This window comes from Ciconia boyciana, chromosome 9 (assembly GCF_034638445.1).
Source record: "Ciconia boyciana chromosome 9, ASM3463844v1, whole genome shotgun sequence".
In the NCBI taxonomy this organism is placed as follows: domain Eukaryota; kingdom Metazoa; phylum Chordata; class Aves; order Ciconiiformes; family Ciconiidae; genus Ciconia; species Ciconia boyciana.
In genome coordinates, this window is record NC_132942.1 from 25,592,711 (window position 1) to 25,616,499 (window position 23,789).

General features: G+C 38.4%; 1 protein-coding gene across 3 annotated transcripts in view; it reads left to right on the forward strand.

Moving 5' to 3' along the window:
• Positions 1 to 19,876, forward strand: part of PHAF1 (phagophore assembly factor 1) — a 38,197-nt gene extending 18,321 nt beyond the window's left edge. For all 3 annotated transcript variants that reach the window (XM_072872719.1, XM_072872720.1, XM_072872717.1), the window contains 13 exons: positions 1,391 to 1,485; positions 4,210 to 4,307; positions 6,023 to 6,135; positions 8,137 to 8,270; positions 8,872 to 8,955; positions 9,662 to 9,744; positions 10,556 to 10,599; positions 12,636 to 12,679; positions 14,048 to 14,106; positions 15,662 to 15,734; positions 16,195 to 16,280; positions 16,537 to 16,659; positions 17,270 to 19,876. In XM_072872719.1, coding sequence (XP_072728820.1) covers positions 1,391 to 1,485; positions 4,210 to 4,307; positions 6,023 to 6,135; positions 8,137 to 8,270; positions 8,872 to 8,955; positions 9,662 to 9,744; positions 10,556 to 10,599; positions 12,636 to 12,679; positions 14,048 to 14,106; positions 15,662 to 15,734; positions 16,195 to 16,280; positions 16,537 to 16,659; positions 17,270 to 17,369 — 1,136 coding nt within the window. In that variant the 3' untranslated portion in view covers positions 17,370 to 19,876. The remainder of the gene's footprint in view (positions 1 to 1,390; positions 1,486 to 4,209; positions 4,308 to 6,022; positions 6,136 to 8,136; positions 8,271 to 8,871; positions 8,956 to 9,661; positions 9,745 to 10,555; positions 10,600 to 12,635; positions 12,680 to 14,047; positions 14,107 to 15,661; positions 15,735 to 16,194; positions 16,281 to 16,536; positions 16,660 to 17,269) is intronic.
• Positions 19,877 to 23,789: the final 3,913 nt, after the last annotated feature.

Below are 23,789 nucleotides of genomic sequence, written 5' to 3' on the forward strand. Positions count from 1 at the left end.
AAACACTTCTCCAGCTGGCTGTGGGCTTTGGAAAAGATGCATCATAATTTATCACATGAGAAAGATTTGTGTAATTTTCCTGCAAATCAAAACATTTCCCTCTTCCCCACACGTTTTCCTTTGAGTGACAAGCAGGGAAAATGCTCTTAACCAGCACATTCTGCAGAAAAGGCAAATGATGACTTTTGAAAGCTTAATGCTTATTGCTCAACTATTATTTTTCTATCCTGGGCGGTCTGGCATTGTCCAGATATCTTGTGACATGTCTCAAGTTGAACATTTCAAAGGCACTTTGTGTGTGTGTGTCAAGGGTTGGGGGGGAATATGCATTTTCTCTCTATGCTGTGTCATCTTGAATATAAAATTGTAAGAGAAAAAGAGAGTATTGAACCAATTTCCTTTGGTAAAGTGGAAGAAAGCAGCTTCTCTTGTTGGAGTGTTTCTTTATTGTTTTTTGCCTCTGCCATTTTCAAACTGTTTTGCAAATGAACCAGCTTCTGTGTGTTAGAAGAAAGTTATGTTCCTCCCAGCAGCTACCAGGCACAGGTTGAAGTTTTGTAGCATCAATCCCAAAATTATTCCCAAGCTCCCAGTCTCCTGGGATTATTTTTAAGCTTTCCACAGTCTCACAAAATAGTATGTCTTGTTACAGTAAGTACTGGGATGACTTTTATTGCTGTTTATAGTTGATGATGTGCAATTTATTGCAATAAATCGGGACATCTCGTGATGTGATGACAGCTGGAAGTCTGTGCATGTTCTAATTTATTACTGCTCTTTGTAAAAGCTGACCAATCAGCTGGTGTTTCTGGTGATACTGTTTTTAATTATCATTGTAAATGGCCTAGAACCTGTGTGTCTGAAACATTTCCTTCATGGGGCATGGAAGAGGAAGCTCCTCTTGTGGAGGAGAGGTGGAAGTGGCAGGGAGGTACCTGTGAGCTCCTACTCAGGAACGTGCTTCCCAGTGGTGTGAAATACGAATTTATCAGCATTCTGGCCACATCTGTCTAAAAGACTTTCTGGTTAATATTGTACAAGTGTTTCACATAACAATTAACAAATTGTTTTGTACTAATAGTAGCTGTTTAAACTATTTTAGGGATATTAAGGCATAATTGATTGTGTCATATTGTTTCATTAGGGATAGGTTAGTGCCTACAGGCTTACATAGGCAACTCTTACTTAATGAATCTAAGGTTTCTCTTATTGCTGTGTTTCTACTGCAACAAATCAAAAGCAAAACTATTATTGTCCTATGTAATTGTGTTCTTCCCGCATCTTAAGATGTAGTAAATTCATTGAGGTGATGAAAGTGCTGTTAGATCTGAACTGGAGAATTCTTTAGTTTATTCTGGTAACTCTGTTTTTACTTTCTTTTCCCTTTTAGTGTATAATTCAGCTGAGCAACTCTTTCACCTCAATTTCAGAGGACTGTCATTTTCTTTTCAGTTAGACTCCTGGACTGAAACTCCGAAGTACGAGGTCAGCAATAATTCTTTTTGCCTCTATGGTACTTGCAAAATATCACCTACAGCATGTCTTGCCTGCAAGTAAAAGAAACCAGTAATTTGGAAGGAATTTAACTCCTCAGTTGTGCTCCTATTCATGCTCTGTAATCAGAGCTTTGAAGTTAAAAATTTTCTTCCTTTTAGCAGAAGGCATATGCTTAGAGGTTTTGCTTGCATCATGAACTGGGACTAGCAATTCTGTTGTTGGAAAGTGTCTTCTAAAAATGAGCGCTGTCTATGCAAATAAGTAAATATTAAGCAATCTACTGGAAGGCTGTTCTTTTATCAGATATTTTTGAATCTCATCAAAGTGATTATGCAACTAAACTAGGATAGAGTTCATAAAATACATTTTCATCTTAAGCATCCTTCAGTATGAGTGCTTTTAGAAAGCCAAATGAATGAGCTTTACTTGTAACGCCTGTTTGCATATTCACCAGATGTTCGGATTAGTTACTGAATAATTGAATGTATTACTGTGTTCTCTGAACTGAGTTGGAAATCACTGTCTATAGTGGAAACAAGATCAGTGATATCCACATATATTAACAAAAATGTGTGTATAACTTGTTTTGTGTGAGGATGGAAACACTCTCAGTTGTATTATCTAGGTTTATCAGTTAAAAACAATGCATACTGCATGGTATTAAAATAACAAGGAGCATCTAAAGACCCAAAATGAAGTGGGAGAAATCAGCCAACATGATGACACATGCTTTTATGTCACAGCCTACTACTTTAGTAGTTGTGTTTTGACGTGTGAGAGAACAGGGGGTAACCAGGGGAAGTTATTATTTAGCAGTAGTGAAGGTCAGTTAGGTTTCAGAAATACTGGAAGGTAAATAGAAACATAATAAGCCAAACCAAAAGAATGTCCCAACAAAGAGTAGTTGCTTTTCATGCAAGAGTTCTCAGGGCATTTATGAATTAAATGGCTGAACTGCTAAGAAAGTCACTTCTTATTCTGAAGATTTGAAAAGATCATAGAATATCTCAAGTTGGAAGGGACCCATAAAGATCATCAAGTCCAACTCCCTGCTCCTTGCAGGACTACCTAAAACTAAAAGATGTTAAAATAAAACTGCTAGAATCAATTTTAGCCATTGCATCTGTGTGTCTTGTTTTGGTACGTGGTTCAGTTAACTAAGAAAATAATTAGGGGTAGTTACAGAATGCTTGGTGTGAATATGCTTTGAGAGGGACATAGTGTGGTCCTCAGGGATGATACAGTTCTTCATAGCTGCCAGAACAGTGGAGAAAATAATTTTGCATTCTCAAAGTCTTTCATCCAGTTGTTCAAATGAGGTTAGTAAAATGTTGTTTGCACAGAGTGAAAGACAGAATTCTCCCCAGGATTATAATTGGGTAGAAATGGGATAGTTTAGAATACAAAGTAGTATGAAACAGTCCACAGGGAAGACGACTATTTGTGGATCCTTTCAGGGAGGAACGTTAGGAAAGACTGAAGAGTGAAATGAAATTTGAAGATGTCAAAATCTTTCAAGTTCAGAGAGGATCATCTAGGAATGCTAAACTAGTTAGAAAAGCAGTGTAATCTCTGCTTATGGAAATGAAAAAACTCTGAAGAAAACTTTGGGGTTTTTATATAGCTGGTAACAAATTGTAGGTGAGGAGAACATTAAAACCTACTCACACTCTGCTAAGAAATGAGGCATATATGGCCCAGGCACTTCCATGGCTCTAGAGAAGATTTCTCTGTTGCTAAGGTGTAAGTACGTTAAAAAGTAATCTGAAGTCTGACTACTTTAGAAGGTTGTGTTTTGAGGTGTTCATGTTCTGGGCAAATTCAGAAAGAGGATTGAAATCAGGGCATCTCTAGATTTGCTAAGTAGTGGAGGTTCCCTTCTAAATACCTACAGCAGTGAAAGTCATTGCTCTGGGTTAATTTTTTTTTTTTCTAAAAATAATTTTTTGTGTTTACCTTATGCAATGTCCGCTAAAGTAGACCAGGATAATAGTTTGCATATTGTGCATCTTGGTTTTCTTGACTGCTTGTGACAAAGTTAGTTTCTTTTCTGTTCAGTGCCAGCAAAGTATGTTGACAGTCTTGAAGAAGGTCTTCAGAGTTGAAAGAAATAGGCTCTTACTGCACTAGAAGAATGAATCAGACTTCCTTAGCATGCTTTCTATTTGATGAGAGCACTCAAAATCCCTATCAAAACAATATGTGTAAGAATGTGGTGATAAGGAGAGCGGAAAATCTACTTAATGAGTGAGAATCTGTTCATCAGATAAAGGCATTTTACAAACAAACAAAAATGTTAAAAAGCTGAAGTTAATGCAGTGGGGGAGAAAAAAGAAGTTCTACCTTCAAGGTAGCCAATTTCTTAGAACTTAAATACAGCGTATCAGTAGAAATACTTTTATATTGCTGGTTGCCAGTGATCAAGCCAAGAAAACTTGAATGCTCAGTACACACCATGGCTAGTTGTCAGACTAGTGCCATCTTTTGGTGGATAAACATAGTGAGCATTTCACCTCAGCTTGGGAATCCAGGAGTGGTGTAATGTAAAGAAACACCATCAAGAAGGGATTTTTGTTGTTGTTTTTCCCCCTTGTCTTTGGCTAGAGAATTATCTGAATTGGTAAGCTTATACTGTATTTCTAATGTAATTTATAACTTTGACCTGAAGTGTCCAGTATGTCATGTAACAAGAATGATTTTGTATATCCACAGCCTAACTTTGCCCACGGTCTAGCCTCTCTGCAAATTCCACATGGTGCGACTGTGAAACGTATGTACATCTACAACGGAAACAGTTTGCAGGATACCAAGTATGTACAGCTGGTTGTGCTGTTTTGATCATTTAAAATATACTTTTTCTTCCTCATTTATTTAGGGTTTTGTGAATGCTAAATATAATCATACTGTTCTTTTAGTTCAGTTTGGGTCTTATGAATTTGGTAGTGTGCAGAATGCCTTTAGATACCAACCTCTTTCAGATTTCCATAGGTGTTGTCCTCAGACCTTATAAGCAAATGTTGGTTTGATTTATGTTGCTATAAAATCAGCTTGGCTCAGCTGTAGGAGGCTAGTTCAATTGACCTGAAAATGAATTCATGAAGTAAAGGAGGAAATGTAGTGAATCTAGTAAGAGATGCGGTTAGGCTATTCTTACTCTACATTTTGTTTGCGTGCTAACGACCTCTCCCTAGACAAATCAAACTTGGTGTAGGCAGTCAGTAGTTTTGTAGTGTATTGGTACTATGTATGTCATGGCAGGGTCCTACCAAGGGTCTTAAATTCTCCCACTATACAAAAAATAATAAAATGTATTTTAAGGCTTAAGCCATACGCATAATCTAACATATATTCAATATATGTGCAGTTACCTGACTGAATTTACTATTCTGAGGAAACTAATCTTCATGCCCTAATACTAATGGAATAGTTCTGTTTTAATATGGTTAATGTTTTCTGTGGTATTGTATTCTGTCTTCTTTTAAACAGCAATTTATTGTACAACAGCTGATGTTTTGCTCTTTCTAAAAACATTGTTCCTGGGGTTTCTTACTCAATGAAAAATCGAAAGGACTTCTGTAAATTCTTCCTTTTGTCTTATACCCAAACTGATAAGGTGGTAGTTTTTGCAGAGACAGTTGTGGTTTATTGCTAGGAGAAGATTAACACATCTGTGGATTACTGCTTAGAAGGAAGGGAGCCTTGTTTATGCAGACATTGTCTCCTGATTAGAAATAAGTACACTTCAGGAAAATGCTGTCGTCTGTGCCCATCTGTGGTGTGGTGGGCTTTAGTGAAAGCACTAATTGTCGCATGGGGCTCTGGTATGCATGAGAACTCAAAGCCTGACTTTCAGCTCATATCATTCACACAGAGGAGAAATTCACATAAGAAAAGTGAATTTTACAGAGCGTGTACAAACTAACACGGCCCTTCCATTGAAAATATCTTTCTTGGGGCTGTTATAATTTTCTCAAATATTATTGTAATTGAATGAAAAGGAGAGCTGTCCCAGTAAAGCAGAACAATTGTTTTTGGCTTACCTGCACAAGCTGAATTCATATTCTGGGCTGTGGAGTACCTTCCCAAGAGCAGTGAGAGCATCACAGAGAAGGCTTTTCTGCTGCATTTGGGTGATATGCAAGGAGCAGGAGTAGGATATCAAGGAGTAGGTATCTTTAAAAACTGTACAAGTTCTATTTTCCCTGAGAGAAGTCTGAAATGGTATGTCCTCATAGGAGGTATCCAAAGGCTAGATACAGTTTCTGCAATTTCTGGAGTCTTTGAAACTTGCTGTTTGTTTCATTAGTAGTAAAGGTCCTGCATTTAAGTGCTGCCTTATTCCTCTTCCTTTTTCCCCAGGCTTTCTGATTGTTGTGTTTAATATAACTTTTAATCTTCAGTCTGAGTTAAATGCAGCTTTGTCAAAATTAATGTGCTCTGTTTCAGTGAACTGGTACCAACTTGTTAATGGAAAATTTGAAGATTAAGCAAATCCTATGCCCATTTTTTATATGATTGGTTTCAGGGCTCCTTTGATGCCCCTCAGCTGTTTCCTTGGTAATGTGTATGCTGAGAATGTTGATGTTCTGAGAGATGGAACTGGACCCTCAGGTTTACGGCTTCGCCTACTCACTGCAGGTATTAGTGACACTCAGAATATTGAACTGGTTGCTTTCCTCAGGAAAAGAGGGATAAGCCTGTATAAATTAAGCATAGGTTATTCGTGGTGATTTTACAGGTGATTTCAAAGTGTTCTGTATACCTTACTTTGAACTATTGGAAACAAAACCCAGTAGAAACCCTGTGAAGGTGAGTCTGCCTGGTGCTGCATTTCCCTGGCCCTGGAGAAATCACGGAGGACTGTAGCAGTGTCCTCTGTAGTTCCAAGTCCTTAGAGTCTGTTTGCAGAAATGGAATTTGTCTCCAGGTGTATATGTAGAATAAAACAGATTCAAGTACCTCACTGAAAAAAAACATAAGAAATCAAGAAACCTTATGTACATGTGCTTTTTCTGAGATTCTGGAGAGCTGTATAATGTTGACACTTTTGTGATTAATTCTGAAAGGCTTTTAAAAATGCCAGCAAGAGACTACATAAATGCTGCAGCCTTAGACTGCACTTTAAATTCATTTCTGTTTTCATTTGCTGTAGGAGACAGCACTGAAAGTGTCAGAGGCTGATGAATACCTTCCTCTTGTGTGTGCTTTCAGAGAGGGGGACAGGGGCTTAGAAATTAGGGAAAGATGTGATCACTGCAAAGGAGCCTTGTTCAGTCACTGTAACTTGAGACTTGACAAAGTTTTTAAGAAAAAATACTGAGATGTTTTTAACAATTTTCATTAGCAGGCTCGGCTTTTAACCTCTCCTGATTACTAGCTGTAGGTATATTGAGAAAACACTTGGAATACATTCCCAATATGCAAAACTTTAAAAGCAGAAAACTTAAGATGAAGAATAAAAAATTATTAATAAAATGGAGCAGATGTTTTCAAGTTACTTTGCTTCTCTCTTTACAGAGGAAGGTAATGGAGAGCTGCCTAGGACAGGGAACATATACCCTTGTGTACTAGGGAAGGAGTTAGCTATAACATAATAATATAAATGATTTTGAGAAATTGGACACTTCTAAGGTAGAGTGTCAAGTTAAAAATATACATATGCAGCTTAAAGGAAATGTTGTCAATGAATAAAATTATTATTAAAATATATCACTGATGTTCAGACTAAAACTTGCAGAGAGGCAATCTGGATGTGTGCTGTTCTTGTCTTGCTAAAGTTTGCAGAAACTCCTTTGTAGAACATATTACACACCTGTTCTAGCACAAGTTTCTCTGCAAGTGTATTAATTTGAAGTAACTTGATTAAGAAATCAAGGATGACTCAATTGGATTTTTATGATTTATTGGGTAACTGGCTACATAAATAATGTATAGTGAGAAAAGCTAAGTGTGTATTTGGAGCACATCCTGTATTTTGCAGTAACTGCTGCATGTATGTACATGCGTTCTCATAAATGTAAGGTGCTGCATTCCTGAAAGCAAATGGGGTCACAAACTTTCTATTTCTTAACATCTAGTAATGTATGTGAGTCATTCATCTATGTAATGGCTATTCAGCAGGATCCATTTTTAACATTATTTGCACAGGAGCATACTTGCTATTGATTTAATAAACTATGGGAATCTTGAGTAAAGAATGTATGTTTTCTGATACAGTTAATATGGATTAGGAATTTCACTTCACAGGCATTACTTTTTTAGCTGGAGATACATGTCTAGTTGCTAAAGTAGAATATTTTAAGGATAGAAATAATTCCTGGTACTTACTGCTAATAACCAGCTGATCAAATTGAGACTGACTAGGAAAACAAGTCACATTCATGTGAATGGCAAGGAAGTGAAGATAGCATTGCTGAAGTTGGAGGTTAAGGTGGGGATCTGTACAACAGTCAGCACATACATCACTTTGATAAGTGTTTAAACTGTTGCAAAATAAAAGGTTAAATTTCATTTGGTGCTGTTGTCTAAAGAATGCAGCAGGTTTGTGGTAAATAGGGGAATGCTCAGTTTTTGGTGTTGATTTGCTGATGTATTCTCTGATCAGGAAGGATGAATTTTGAGTTGTTTTCCATTCCTCAGGTTGTGGCCCAGGTGTTTTAGCCGATGCCAAGATGCGGGTATTTGAGCGTTGTGTGTACTTTGGTGATTCGTGCCAGGACGTGCTGAGCACCCTGGGGTCTCCGCACAAAGTCTTCTACAAGTCCGAAGATAAGGTGAGGGAATTGATTCAGGCGCAGGACTTTGTCTCTCTTCAGTGCTGTCTCGGTTTAATCACAGGGCCTGCATTTTGCAAGGCCAGTGAAGTTAAACTTCCATGTAGCACAAATTATGAGTGCTTCACTTGACATGTAATACACCAGGATAAACCGTTATATAATTTGATTTTAAAAAGCTTTTTTAAGCTAAATCTATGCAAATCTGTTTAAAAAAAAAAAATTGCATCATTTTAACTGGTTTAAAAATTGATTAAAATGGGAGCATTTTTTAATCCAAATGAGCCTTAGCAAGTGTGTACTACCTGTTTTTTAATTTTATGTAAAATAACTTTAGCATATACTTTGATCCTTTTCTAATGTTTTTACATAGCAGCATATGAGTAAACCTTTTATTTCAGATAACTAAAAAGAAAAAACCAGATGTGTCATTGTGCTGCTGTAAGCAGCTGATGGTCCTGTCATGAAGCACAGTATCTTACATATTTGAACAAGTGCTTCAAATAAGATTATGGCAATTTGTTTGATTGTAGTGATGTTGCTAATTGCATTCATCTTTGTAAGCATTATTAAATACGCCCGAAAAACATGTTTCTTGCAGATGAAAATCCATTCGCCCTCACCCCATAAGCAAGTCCCATCAAAGTGCAATGACTACTTCTTCAATTATTTCACACTTGGAGTGGTAAGTGGGAAGCTTCCATAAACAAATTCATGTAAAGTTTTTTGATTTAGCTACGCAGCAATCCTTTCAGAAGGCCGAAGGCTGTGGGAAGTGGGAGACTTCAAAACTCTTGATCCCTGCCTTAGGAATCTCTGGATACGAGGAACAACACTGGCATTTCTCTAGCACTTGCAAATTCAATCAGCAACGTTTTATCATCTGCACCAGTAGATGGAGGGCTCTTTATGTTTGTGCTTTGGCATTCTCTTAAGTTTTCTCTCTCTGCCATGCCTGATGCATAGATATACTAGTTCTTGTTTCTGAAATCCATGCTCCTGTCCCACAGAACTGAGATAGGTGTATCAGTTGTGAAAGTCTGCTGAGTTGTGGGATGTAGTTCAATCTTCGTGTCCCTCCTTACAGCTATTTTGCTTTAGTCTACATTACTGTAAATAATATGCAGAAAGACAAGACCTCCTTAGAAAACTTGCCAACGTTAGCAAATGAAACTGCAATTGTGACTGAGTGCTGGAGGAAATGTGTGTTTATTTGAATTTACAAATAGTCTCATTTTCAAATACTACTTTTCATAGTTCCATTCGGTTCCAATGAGATAGATACATATCACTATATACAGGTACTGTTGTAATTCATCTCAGGTTAGTTTGGGGAAAGCCACCTTCCTCTATTCAAATTGCTTCCCATCTGTCTGTTTTTTCTTCAACAGGATATTCTCTTTGATGCAAACACTCACAAGGTGAAGAAATTTGTCCTGCATACCAATTATCCTGGTCATTACAACTTTAACATGTGAGTGTAAAGAACTGATCTGTTAAGGAGCATTTTAAAACACCTGGAAAGGAAATCTTATGTTCCCTTTACAGAATTCCAGTATTTTTTTTTCCCCAAGTGTTTTTTGGTGATTCTGGTAACCCATGGAGGTTTCAGCCATCATTATTAGCACACTTTTTTAAATTATTATTTTCTTTTAACTTCTAAATGCCTTTATATTGTCAAGTATGTCTCAAAGCAGTAAATGAGGTAAGGTAGTTCTTGGTACAACTATAATGTGCACACTCTCTTGCTAGAGGCAAACTTTGTATTAGCAAGAGTGTCCATTTACTGGTAGGTAGGCTGCTGTTTTTTTCCTGACGTTATTTCAGTTAGTGATTAAAAAAAAAATTCTCTCATGCTTCTGAACATATTTTCAATACTTTTTAAATGTGAACTCTTCAGGGGAGTGATATGAGTTACGGAATAAGTGATTTGATGTCCAATTAAAGCGAACATGTTTTCAGGCAGTTGGCGTTAGTGACAGAGAAATCTATGGTACTGTTTCTAAGCTGAGTATTTCTCCATCCACTCTGTGTAACAGCAGAGTAATTTGTGCTGAAGGACCTTTTGTGTCCTTTAGAAAATTATGTTAGGACATTGCTAGGCTGCTGCCTTTTTTGATATAGAAAATAGAAATGAGAACTTTTTATCTTAATCTGTTAGCATTGAGACACATTTTATTATTCATGTGACTTTTCATTAAACTGGTTAAGAGCCCTAAGTTTGTACTGTGCAGTTTATTTTGGGTCTTCTGTTTTCTAATAGCTTTACAATTTGCACTTTCTAGTTACCATCGCTGTGAGTTCAAGATTCCACTAGTCATTAAGCGAGGTGAGTAGTTCATCTCTTGTCCTGCTTCAGGGGGCATGTACCACAAAATGCTCAAAGGGTAGGTATGATCAGTTTTCATTTCTAATGCATCCTTCATTATCAGAGGATGCTAACGGTGAAAGTCATTGAGACAGAGGAGAAACTTCAGGGTTAGGTTTCTATTTGTTAAGTGAAAAAGATACTTCAGGACAAGTTAGCAGTTCTCTGATTTTTATTGGCACTACCTTGTTTACTTACTTGAATCATACGAATATTTAGCTGCAACATCACTAATTTTGTGTAATGCTGCCACTCTGCTAAAATCAATTACCTTGTACCTGGAGGCTCAAAATCTGTAAGGCAGTGTTAGTCTGAGCTGGTCTGTCCAATCCACTGTTGAACTTTTTAATCCTGAACTCACTCTTAAAAGGTTTATTCATTATATTTAATATAAACTGGTTTAGCTGGGAATGAGAACAAACATCCGGAATATGTTGGCTCTATATGCTGTAGACAAAGTATGTCTGTTGTGTTCACTTGAAAATCTCAACTTGAAAAGATACATGTATTATCAGTAGTGCTGAATTCTACAAGATATTTAGATGTGCCCAGCTCTGTGCATGTAAGTAATTGCAACAAAGCATGGAGAACCTTGTTTGAAGATCATAGTGATCGAGGTAGACTTCTTTTATGTAAGAATTAACGGGTGTACTGAGAAATTGTGTATTTTGATTATCCAGGGAATACTGGATGCTGGCTAAGGGTTTGGCCAGGGATGCTTTCTTCATTTTGATTGGTTTTCACTGAAAGCGCTTCCCTGCGTAAAGTGCAATTCTCCTGTGGCTGTCACAGCAGTTTGAGCATGTAGAGGAATAAAAACCTGGAAAAATAATGTCTGTGTATACAAGCTTATACGAAAGTTGATTTGTACTTCAGCTAAGAGAATAAGCATGAAAATTCTCACTTTTTAAATTATTTTCCCTTAGGTTATTATGCAATACTTCAAAGGCATTAATTTCTGATTATTTTTATTCACCTCAAGTAGTGGCATGAATCTCTTCTGAATATGTCTGGGGTTTTGTTTTTGGTGGTGTGGGGTGTGTTTGTGTGGTGGTGTGTTTGGGTTTTTTTTAATTCACCTTTCTGGTCTCTAGCTTATGTTCAGGACATGTAACAAGTTGAAAACAAATGTTACAAAATTTATCAAGAGCCCACCTCCTTCCATCTGGTGGCAGTGCCTGATGTAGCTTTATTAACTCCCTTCCGTAGTTCAACTTCAGGCAATAAATTGACAGCCAGAGTTCAAGTGGACTCTTTTGACATAAAGAGAGCATGTTTATTTAGCAGGTAGAAAATACAGAGGAGCTTTCAATCAAATTGAAGACCATTTACTATGTTTGACTTTAGTGTCTAGGTCCATTTCCACTGCTTCAGGAAGGTGCTTTCAGAATTCAGAAGTCCCCAAATGTACGTAAGAAATAGTGCTTGAAACCACCAGCAAACAATTTATTTTTAAGACTGTAAGCATAAATGCAATGCTGTCCTCACCTGCAGCTTTTTTTATTATTCAATAGGTAGACTGCAATTCCCAAGCTGTCTGCTATCTTTGTTTTCAAAAGACTGGCATTTTAGTTTATTTCAGGTCTGCCAGCTGCTGAGTCTCAAGCTCTCAGTTTTAGCCAGCTTCCTTTCCAAGAGTGTTTGGACTTGATGAGTGGCACATCATGTTATCTGAATGAGTAGCTGTGCTAGGCATGTTAACTTGGTGCAAAGAGATGTAGTTTCTTTTACACTGGCATTCTTCTATGTAAGATTACAGGTTAAACATATAGTGTTGGAACTTGCTGTAAATAGGCAGTTTTGTTTAATCACCTTAAGTGGCATTTAATCAATGTTGTTGACAATTCTGGTTGCTAGTAAATGCTGGTAAATTTGTATATCAACTGATCTAGTGCTTGTATGTCTCCTGCTATCTGAATGAACCTCCCAAAACACAGGATTATATAGGAGACTGTTCAAGCATAAGCTATAAAGGCTTTTCTGTTTTTCTTTCATAGATAGTGCTGATTCACAGACTGAAACATGTACAACATACAGCAAGGTAAGTCTGTGCAGAACTGAATGTTTTCCTTCCTTTCTTAAACCATCTAAATTATGTATGCTGAATTTGCAGTATGCTTTGAAGAAATAATAGCAGTTGTGTCATGTTGTTTCAAAATAGAAAAGTTGAAGGACAAAAATTAATGTATGTTTTGTGGTTTAAACATTTTGTTGTGTTAAGGATTGAAGGCATTCATAATAGCACACTTCTAGTAAATTAAATTATTGCATGCTTTGCATTTTAAGATAGCTGCAGGTAGACATAGAACAGTAAAATAAGTGATATATGAAAGCGATAGCAGTAGTGGCTGAATGTTAGCTGGAAGAGATATTTCTAAACAAAATTTTCATAGAGCTTTTCTACTTAATGTAGCTCTTGAAGACATTTAATATTTAACCAAGAGGGTCCAGTGCCCTTCCAGTTTCTTCTGAGGCGTGCCAGTAATGGGACGTTTCTCAGGCAGCAGCAGGCCTTACAAAAATGTCACTGCCAGTGTGGCACCTCCTGATGACAGCAGACTCCTTGAAGACTGTATAGCCTTACTACCTAAATGAAATTCCCAACTGGGAAGTTGCTGCTGCATGTTTGAGAACTACATTAAGTTGAAAAACTTCTCAAAAATTATGTTCAGCAGTGTCTCTACAGTTAACATTCAGCCAGGGTCAGTACTGCTCTCTTGGCTCCTGGGGTGCCAAATGAAGACTTTCCTTGGTGAATTTTGGGTCTCATATTAGGAAGAAAAAATTCGAGTCAGGAACCTGGAAGCTGCTGTTCTTTGCTTTTTGATTTGAATTACTTGCATTCTTCAGTGCTTTGACTTATTTCAGTCTTGTGTTTGAAACTGCAGCTTCTTAAGTGTGCTTAGAGTGGTGAAAATTTCTGGACATTCCCAATCATTAAACAGTGCAGCTTTCCTCTTCTTTTCCAAACTTGTTGCTTAAATCAGGGAAAGGCTTTTGGGAGAGGTAGCAGTGATACTATTTTTCCCTCTGCAAAGGTATGTAAGAGGATATCTTGCTGAGGTTTCCCACAGCTGCTTTGTTCCCTGAGATGTCCCTGAAATGCTAAAAGACTTTCCAGCTACATTTTACCCAGAAGACCCATAGAATTTTTTATATTAATAACTCTGATTCAAAGCTATTTTGAGACAAAAATGATAATAAACCCTGAGAGGATTTTCTAGCTCTAGTAATGGGTAGTTTCCATTACTGAGTATGGCTTCAGTCACAAAATACTTCTGTAAATACAACCTCTGTGTTATTTGGCAAATGAGCATGTCACAAACAAATGTATACAGCTCTCTTCCTAGATAAAAAGAAGAGTTTTCCTGTGCCTCATTTTAACACAAAGTCTTTGATATATTTACAGTGGGACGGTATTCAGGATCTTCTGGGGCACCCTGTAGAAAAGCCAGTGGTACTTCACAGGTAAAGATCTCTCTTTTCCTTGCAGGGATTGAGCTGTGGAGGATGAATTTAGGCAGAGGAAGGGTGTTTATTGCACTAGTTACTTTTAGGCTGCTTTGCTGATACAGTTTCAGACTTTTTGGCTGCTAACAAGGCTAGATAGCTGCTCTCAGATGAAATAGACTGACATGCAGAATGAAAACTTGGAAAATTTTGGAATTAAATTTCCAAAATTCCTTGAACTGTAATGTCCGGAGAAGAGCTAAGCAGCATATAAAGAAATATCTCTGTTCATGTGTAATAAATAGTGTAGTTTTTTTATACTAGTCACATGCATTTCAACAATATGACATCATATAGCACAGTGTGTAGCGTATATGATAGCAATCGGTCTGAAGAAGCCTTGCTTTTATGAACATACATAGTTGTTCTACAGTTCTTTTAGGCTGCCTGAAGATAGAATGTTGTGCTTACACTTGCTCAGTTCTTACAGGGATTGAGCCGAGTGTTGGGTTAAATAGACATTACCTGCTTGCAGTGCTATCATTCTATGATATGATACGAAACTATGATTTATCTTGGGACAAGTGTAAGTCATGGGTACTGTGAAAATACTGCAGCAATTTCAGGTATACCTAACAAGGTATTTTCATCAGGCTTTCATGATTTTTAATTTGACACACCACCACCCCCACCCCCCCCTCGTGCCCTTTGTTCCTCTTTACTCCTGTTTTATTCCAATGAGATCATTAGAGCAGAAGCCATGTAAAGTAAATCTGGGGTGAAGTAGTGATTACATAGAGCCCTTCTATTTTTCATCTGTGTTGTAGAGAGTAGTTCAACCACAGTTTGCTTTACTGAGCACATCTCAAATGTCTCAGACATGCAATTTGAGAAACTGACCAGTTACAAGAAAGGCCAAAAGGTAAATATTTTTGGGGTGGGGCTGGGGGGGGTGTTGGCTGTAATCTAAAATCGATTGTAGTCAGCAGGAGTCTGCTATTGTTGTATATATGATCCAAAAATATCAGAAATATCTGACAGACAAGTGATACATTAATCTTGAAAAATACTGTTTAATAAAATGTGGATTATTCTATTTCAGCATCTTACAGGGTAATTTTTTAACATGATAAACCCAGTGAATTAGCCAGACAGCATATAGTAAATACATTTGGTAAAGGCTGAGAAATAAAGTAGATTGAAGAGTGGGAAAGGATCTTGCACAAAAATAATTTGTAATAAATTACATGGTGCTTCTCTCTTCCTATGTATCTGCTTATTTTCAGGGTTCTTCCTGCTCAAGTTCAGTGAAAGTTTTCCTGTAGAGGTCGTTATTTAATCCTCAGGGAGAAAGTAATCAAAGTTACAAACGTCTCTGTGACATTAAAAGGAGGTATCCTCTGGCTCACTTGGAGTCTAGCAGTGGTGTTGCATCACAGATTTACTTTCTTTTGATGAAAGCCATGATAAAGATTCCATAACTTACCTTATATTACTGAGTGCTTATTCCCTAAGAAGTTCCTGATCCTTATACATCCTTTTTTTTTTTTTTTTTTTCCTCTTTTCTGATCAGGTCATCATCTCCGAACAACACTAACCCATTTGGGTCAACCTTTTGCTTTGGACTGCAACGAATGATCTTTGAGGTTAGGAGAAAAACTTTCATATTTGTTTGAGCAAGACAAGATGAGGAGTTTGCTATTATTACTACTGGCTTCTTATTTCCCATTTCAAGAAAAGCCAGCACTTGGGAGCAGCTGTATTTTTAGAGCTTACTGACAGAAACAGGCAACTTTCCAATCTCTTCTCTGGGGTTGTACATTTGCATGTTAAAGCTGGGACTTCAAGTTTGTCACCTAGAACTTGTACTAGCAGGAGATGAACGCACTCAGCTCTGAGTAGTGGTGGAGCATGCTGGTGTTTAAATGTGTCATAGAAATCTAGAGACCATTTTTAGGAGTTAGCCAAGAGCTTGTTGCCTTCTTTTGTTGTTGGGATTTCTTTCTTCAGGCAGATCAGTTCTATATTCACCATTTCCACTCTTCCGAGTTCCTGTTTGGTGTACAGTTCTTTTTATTTCCCTTTTTTCCTGCCGTTCTTTTGCAGGTGATGCAGAATAATCACATAGCTTCTGTTACTCTGTATGGCCCAACGCGGCCCAGCAGCCAGTTGAGAACATCGGACCTTCCCCAGTGAGCATCCCCTGCAGAGTCAGCTAATCTCAATGCTACAAAATTAGTACAGCGTGCCTTGATTTGCTGCCACTTATAATATGGAAAGCACGTTATGATTTTTATTTTTTTTTCAATAAGCCTTTCCACCCGGGGGTGGTGTGGAGGGGAAATTCTCTCAACCCTTCATCATGGGGCATGGAACTGTTGATGGAGGAAAGCAGCTTAGGTGCCTGTGCCGTTGTTTATTCCTCTCCGTTGCCCTCATCCTATGCAGCACAGACCTGAAGAGACTGTCCCCCCTTCTCAGCTGGCAGAAGGGGGAAATGGAAGAGGGGCACGTAATGACTGCAAGAGTTAGAAGCACAAACTTTCTGAGCCTTGGAGCATCTGGAAGCAGGTATTGATTTTAGTCTGTTTGTGTTACTGTATTGATGTGGTGGTCACATTTTAAGAAAACGTGTGTGTGTATATATATAGATATAAACACATCGGTATTTCTGTGGCTTAGGACATTGTACCAAGTGTGACAAGGATGTATATATGTCCATGATTTCAGGCACCACATCTTTGTGTAACTTTAAACCAAGCAAGTAGCATGTGCGTAATACTTGGTTGTAACATTTGCACTACATACACTTTAATTACTTGATAAATGTTTATCTTCACTGAGGAGCATCTGTGTACTGGGTGTGAGTGGGGTGTGATGGTTATTTAATGTACGCTGCGCATAAAGCTTATTTATACAGTGGATCAAATTTATCCACCTTCCTGCACTAATATGTACTTGATGTGCTGAAACAATTTTTTTCTGCCATGGCTGGTTTACTAATTTTTTTCATATGGAGTTTAAAAAAAAAATTCTGGAAGAGGTTGTTTCTATGATTGAATTATGTTTCAGTGAAAGGGTTTGATACAATTTTTCATACTACAGAAAAATTTAATGAAGAAATAGCATTGCCTCATTTGCCTCTGTTCTAAAATCCTTTATTCCTACTCTGTTTCTTTAGAGAAAGAAAAGCTGTATATAATGGTATCTCAGAAAGAAATTCCCAAGCTCTGCCATCACCAAGAAAACCTTTTTCTGTAACTTTTGATGTATTATTTTAATTTATGCCAAAGGTTTAGCCAAAGACATCCTTATTGTAGTTTCACCATTTCTGTACATATATGCTAACTGCACACCCCACCCCAGCAGACAGGATATAGGCTTCTTTCTAGTTGGGAGATGCTGCTCGCGACATTTTATCCCAGGAGGATACTTTAGGTTTCTAGTTCTCTTACCAGTCTTATTTGGGGGAAATAGGTGGTCTGTCTTTGAAATATTGAACCCTTTTTAAAAATGGACAAGAGAAATGTATAATTTTATCCCATTTTTAATATTTTGGTGTAGCAACTTGTGATACATAGATGACAATTTTGTGAGTTTTACTATGTGTGTACAGATTTTGTAAATATGACATTTTTGTAATTTTAACTCCATGTACAGTGTAATCCTGTATAGTTTATCAATGAATGAGAGATAGAAAATAGAATGTTAACAGAAGTTTTGGATCCTGGACCAGTAGCAGGGATAAATGTGTGTGTGTGTGAGACGTTCTTTGCCATTTAGTCTTCCTGTATACTGTGATACTCTCAACTGTTTTGCTAAAACGAAAAAGCCCCATGGAGAATCTAATGGATAAGGAAAAAGTTACTGTTTACCTTTATCCCTAGGTGTCACTCCTGTTGACTCCCTGTTCAATCTGTGCTGTCTCCTGTGATCATTGCTTGCTAAGAAAATTCTATGCCTCAACCTTCCTTTTGTTTCCTCTCTAATTTTAATTTCATTTTACATAGCCCTTCTGTAAATTAAATGGAATAATAATAAGCATGTACACTGAAAGAAAAATAAAATGAGACTCTCAGTTACTGTTTTGTGTTAAATACAGTTGCTGGGTGTTTTTGTAATAAAATCATGGATGTTTTTGCTTTTTTTTTTCCTTATAAATTAGTCCTTTTTTATTTTAATGTCTCTCAGACGTTATATTTGAAGTACCTGACTAGTGTTCCTCCTTTACAGCTGATACAGTATGTTCTCCGAAGAGTCAGTATAAAAACTAACATAACTTGCAGTCTATTTCCTAGTAGATATGTGAAAGCATATTATAAATTTTTTGCCCTGAAGTGGAGAAGGAAAGTCTTTAAAGTATGATAAATAACACCGTGGCTTCTGTATTGTGTTCAAAAATGCGATTGTTACACTCATGTCAACCTTTGGGTATCATTAAAATCGATCAAGCTTCAGAGTTTGAATATCGCACAACAGAACGAAAGAAATGTCTGCAGTAAAAGGAGCAAACATGAATTCTCATACTGCTTTCTTGTGCCCTGTGCAATTCAACAGAAAAGCATTGAAAGTACACTTACCCTGAAGTAGCTTAGAGGTCAATGCAGGGCATAAGGAATGGGACTCCTGTTTCCATTAACACTTCTACGGCACTGGCTGCATAATGCAGGCTAGAGCACTTAGCTCTCCCTACTCTAGCATCCTTCGGTTTTGGAATATAAAATGACCTTGCATAGTGCTTGCCTCAGTGTGCTCTTGGAGAATTTTATGATCTCTGAATTGAGATGGTGTGCATGCTTATGCTTGTTACTAAAATATGACAGCAGTCCTGCTAATAAATTAATTTTAATTAATCCTTTTCTAATAAAGGCTCCAGATTAGCTGCAGGAGGAGATAAATTCTCGATGGGATGATTTGAATAATGGCTACCAATATCCTGCTCTCAAGCATATTCAGTTGAAATTCTTCAGAAGTGTGAGGTCAGGACTGCTGCTCTAGCATGCACCTTGAGACTTAGGACAGGATGTCAGCAGCTAACCAAAGGTATTTAACAACTTCAGTGACTCCCATCTTCACTTGTAATACGCTAGTGAGTCAAAGCAACTAAAACAGTGTAGATAATGAAATGTGCTCTCTTAACAGCCCAGATACTTCTCTAGGTCAGTCCCTTCATCTCGAAAAGTTCCTCTGTAACAGACAAAAATTAAAGGCAACTTTGCATCTTGGCTGCTGCTGATGGGCTGAGCGCAAAGCACTTGACTTCTGGGAGAGGCAGAGCTGAAGAAGGGCACAGGGAGATAATGTGGAGCAGCTCTTTTGGGTTTCCTCGCCCTTCCTTTGTGACTGCAGCTGTTCATAGCTCGCTTCTCTGAGATCTTTTGATTTGTTTACTGCTATTTGGACTAAGCCAAGCCAAGCTGTTCCTGTGCTGATGCATTAGGGGAGCTGGTGTGGAGCCTTAAGGACTTGCTGGCATGAAAAGGTTAGGACTGGGATGGCAGTTTTGAATCACCAGAACGAAGAAAGGAAGGAATAGGGAATAGAGGAGCTCTGGGGGAGAAGGTGAGGATGGCAGTGTGGCAGGAAGGAGTGGCTGGGACGAGGCTCTTTGTTTGAAGCAAAAGCTGTTCCTTGCAGAGGGGGGCTCATGGTGCAGTAGTGTGCTAGCTCGAGCTCTGCCAGGCCAGCTGGGCAGGGTGCATCACCTTCCCCTCCCAAAGGAACAAGAGAGATTTGGGCTGTGTCAGATCCCATCTCAGCAGGTGCCCCTGTTAGAATTATGTATTGCTTGATACAGATGTTGGCAACATGTGTGTTGGTCCATCATTTTGGTTTCATATGAGAAAACTATATAACATACAATTGCATTTTTAATAAAACACATTGTGCATGTGATCCCATTTTGATGTGTGCCTTTTTCTTTTGTATATAAATTAAGAGTTTGTCTGTGTGTCTGCTTGACTTGAATACTGCAGTATTTTCCACAGTATTTCATTTGCTTACACTTAATAAAGCTGTTGTGCCCTTCTTTTTGGAGGTGAAGCTGACATTTCTTCCCGTATTCTTTAGGCCTGCAAGCAGTCCCTGGGCTCCTATGAGTATTACAGGCAGTACTGTATAGATCAGTGCTGCTGTGTAATACTAGAACCCTCTGTTCCCTAAAACGCAGTTCCTGTCAAGAAAATTTTCCGTTGCCAGGAACCATCACACTTCTAATTCTAAACAGATTTTTTTTCCGAAATAGTAATCGGGTGGTGTGTGAGAACTGATTTATGTGCTCATGATCGTTCACATTCCAGAACTCCCATCAAACCTGTTTAAAACAAAATCTTTCCTACAGCTCAGCGTTACAGCAAGATGATGGTTCATTGTTATCAGGAGCTGGCTGGAGGTTAGACACCAGCTGGCGTTTTCCAAAGGGAAACCAAGGGTGTAGGTGCCCCCTTCACATTGACTTTCTACATGTTGTTGAGCCTGTTAGTCACTTAACAGCTCTGCTAAGATGAACTTCTGTTAAGTTTTGTGTTTGATGGCTCCAAATGTATATGAGAGTAAATCTGCATGTCTGAAGCTTTGTGGCTGTTACTTTGAAAGACATGTTATGTCCAAGCTGTAGCTATTTGCTTGCTTCGGAGTATTCAGACAGGGACCAAGATGTCTGATATGGCAGAATTTCACATGGGCTGGTTGTGTTCTTTCAGTTCAGAATAATCTTTGGTGTCATGACGCAAAAAAGGCTATTCTGTGCTAGCTCTGCAGATACAATTGTTCCATGTCAACTTTTGCCCCATAAACACCTTTTATTTGACCTCCTTTATCTTGATTACACCAACACAAAGGCACCCTCCTCTCTGGCTGATCCTGTCAGACACAACCTGACACAGCACATATAGCCAAATAAATACATCACTGTGCGTGTTTGGTGAGTTAATAGAATACAAATTAGTTCTGGTTGGTTCTTTCCATGTAAGGTATGGCCCAGGATGTTTCAGAGATAAGGTAAGGTTGAAGCAAAATAAGGGGAAATATAAAATGGAGCTTACTGAAAATGTAACTCTTGAGCATTAAAATAGGATCAGGAGTTAATGAAGTAGGGGGCTTTGTTCAAGGCCAGGGTATAACCAGTTCACCATATGAAAGTTGCACCTACAAAGGGATTTGTTTTTGCAGGGAGTGTATGTGCTACTTGGAGGGTTCAGGTTGAACTTAAATACCATATTCTCTATCTGTGTGAATTTTAGCTGTAACTAATGAAGTCACTGTTTAAATGTTTTATCTGCCAAACCTTATATACAAGGCTTTTGTTTTGTTTGGGGATGTGTATTTTTCCAGCAAGCACAATCATTCATTTTCATGATCTGGGAATGGTGACTGCTTGAAACAGCGGGGAAGGTAAGCTGGAGTTGGCAGAATAGGTCATTTACTGTGGTGTAAGATACCATTATAACAGTAATTTTTGTTCTGGACTAGACTGTAATGCTTTAATGTAACCTTTTCTCTTTCATACCCTAATTAATTCCCCTTTAAATGTTACTAGTTTGGTCATTTTAAAGTACTGCATATTGCAATTTTGGAAGCTGGTTTAAGTGCCTTAATGTTTCACACCTACGCTACATATTCCACTTAGTGTGTAAGTTTCATTCCAGTATTAATATCCTTCAGAGAGACATTTAGTTTAAATACCAATCACACACCACCCCCACCCCCCCCATGATTATGCAATGTGCAGTCTAATCAACTAAGTAATCAAAGCAGCCCGAGTCACTGTATTCCCTTTTCACCTCTGCCGGTCTCTCTTAGAAAAACTGAAGCCCTGAAATCCTGAGTTTACCCTGTTCCTCGCTAAGTAGCTCTGTTGCATCCACAAGTATGGAGGCTACTAAGATTATTTCACCCTTTCCTTCTGCTTCTGTGGCCGTCGAGAGTGTTTGTCTTAATATCATGCCTTTATTCACACCCAGCTCAATCAGCCCCCCTGGGGACAAGGCAGTCACCATGGATTTGTGTTATTTTATGTTTTTCCCTGGTCTTGGCACTGGGCTTATCAACGGACAGGCTGGGAAAGGGAGGGAGAGAGAGAAGATCTGTGAGCTGGGTTTGGATGAACTGGAGAGCGAGCGTTGGGCTGGCCAGCACTGGTGGGGGAGCTGTTTGCTGCTCTTGGAGGGACTTGGATGCATGCGTCCTTTGGGGTTTAGTTTCTCACTTCTCAGTATGGTTTTCTTGCTGATCATAAGCCTAGAAAATCATGAAAAGTGGATTGAAAAGTTTTACTGGTTTTGACAAATGTCGGTAGAGTTAATAGCATCGTTAGGGAAATGTGGTGGGCTAATTTTCAGGGCTGCTGAGACGAGCAACTCCAGCTGAAAGGTACAACTTCAGGGGCTCAGCAGTTCTTTGAATTGGGCTTTGGGGTAAACACCCCCCCCCCAATCTGATGTTTTTTCAGCACTTTCCAGGGAATGTTCTTGGTGCTAATATTTAGTGAGGATTCTCTGAGCCATTTGATTATTTTGTAGTGTTTGATTTTGCATTTAGGGTTTGCTTCCGAGAACCTGCTGTAGAAAGATGAATAATTAAATGCAGACAGGAAGCACAATATTTTAACGTTCAACTGCTTCAGAGCCATCTTTGGCTTTCTTTTTTACGATGTCTAAGTCAGCGGTGGCCTGACCGAATGATGGATCTTGGCAGTTGCTACCAGTTTATGTGTTCAGGGATGCCTTCGGAGGTGCTGAATGTGAGGTTCAAGCCAGCTCTGCTCGTTATAGTGACCAAATCTGGCTACTTGTGTACAGTAGAAACAAAATTTGACTGTGTGTGGATCTCTGGGATTCGATAAAACCTACTGTACTGTATTAGCTTTAGATGTTTATGTCTGTCTCGGAAGTCTGCTTGCTTTCCTTGCTACTGGTGGAACCCACTTAAGATGTTTTTATGTTTTCTTTTCTCGTCGTGGGTTAGTCATGAAAAAAATTGCCAAGCAAGGCTTTGTAGCAAAACCCCGACTGGTGCGCTGAATTAGCCAGTTAATAAAAGCTGCTTAGAATGTCATTCTGAAATGGATGCCTTTGGTTTTCCGAGATGCATCAGAAAGATCAGTAGAGGGTCCTTCCTGCTGGTTCTCATACACACCTAGGGTTTTAGGATTTTCTGAAAAGACCCGCATCTTTTAGGAAACAGTCTCCAGCTTAGGTGAAGTCAAAGACTTTTTGCCTGCTGTAGCAGTTAAGTAGAATTTAATAAACTGCAGGGGGTGCAGCACTGCCCTCCGGCATTCCCCCAGTGCATTATGCTCACATATGGGGTCTGTGAACTTACAGCTCAACTGCAGAAGCAAATGGAAACTTTTAAAACCAGGTGAAACAGGCCATGCAGCAGAGGCTGGAGAACAAAAGCAGATGTATCGTTCATTAATAGATTCTAGATTTAGTATTTGTTGGATAAAAGAAATGAGCTATTCCATAGACTAAGACAATGGAGTAAACAGTTTGCTCTAGCTCTGCTTCTGCCAGCTATCGGGGTATGTGCTGGCACAGGTGGATGTTGAACAACAACTTTGATCTAGGACAAAATGCACTCATTAATGCTGTATTGTGGGTAGATTGCAGATCTGAAGACATTATAGAGAGAGGAGCCAATCTCTGTGCATCTCCGAGCTTAAAAGGAAGATCTTAATAAGGACTGCTGAACCTGACTAG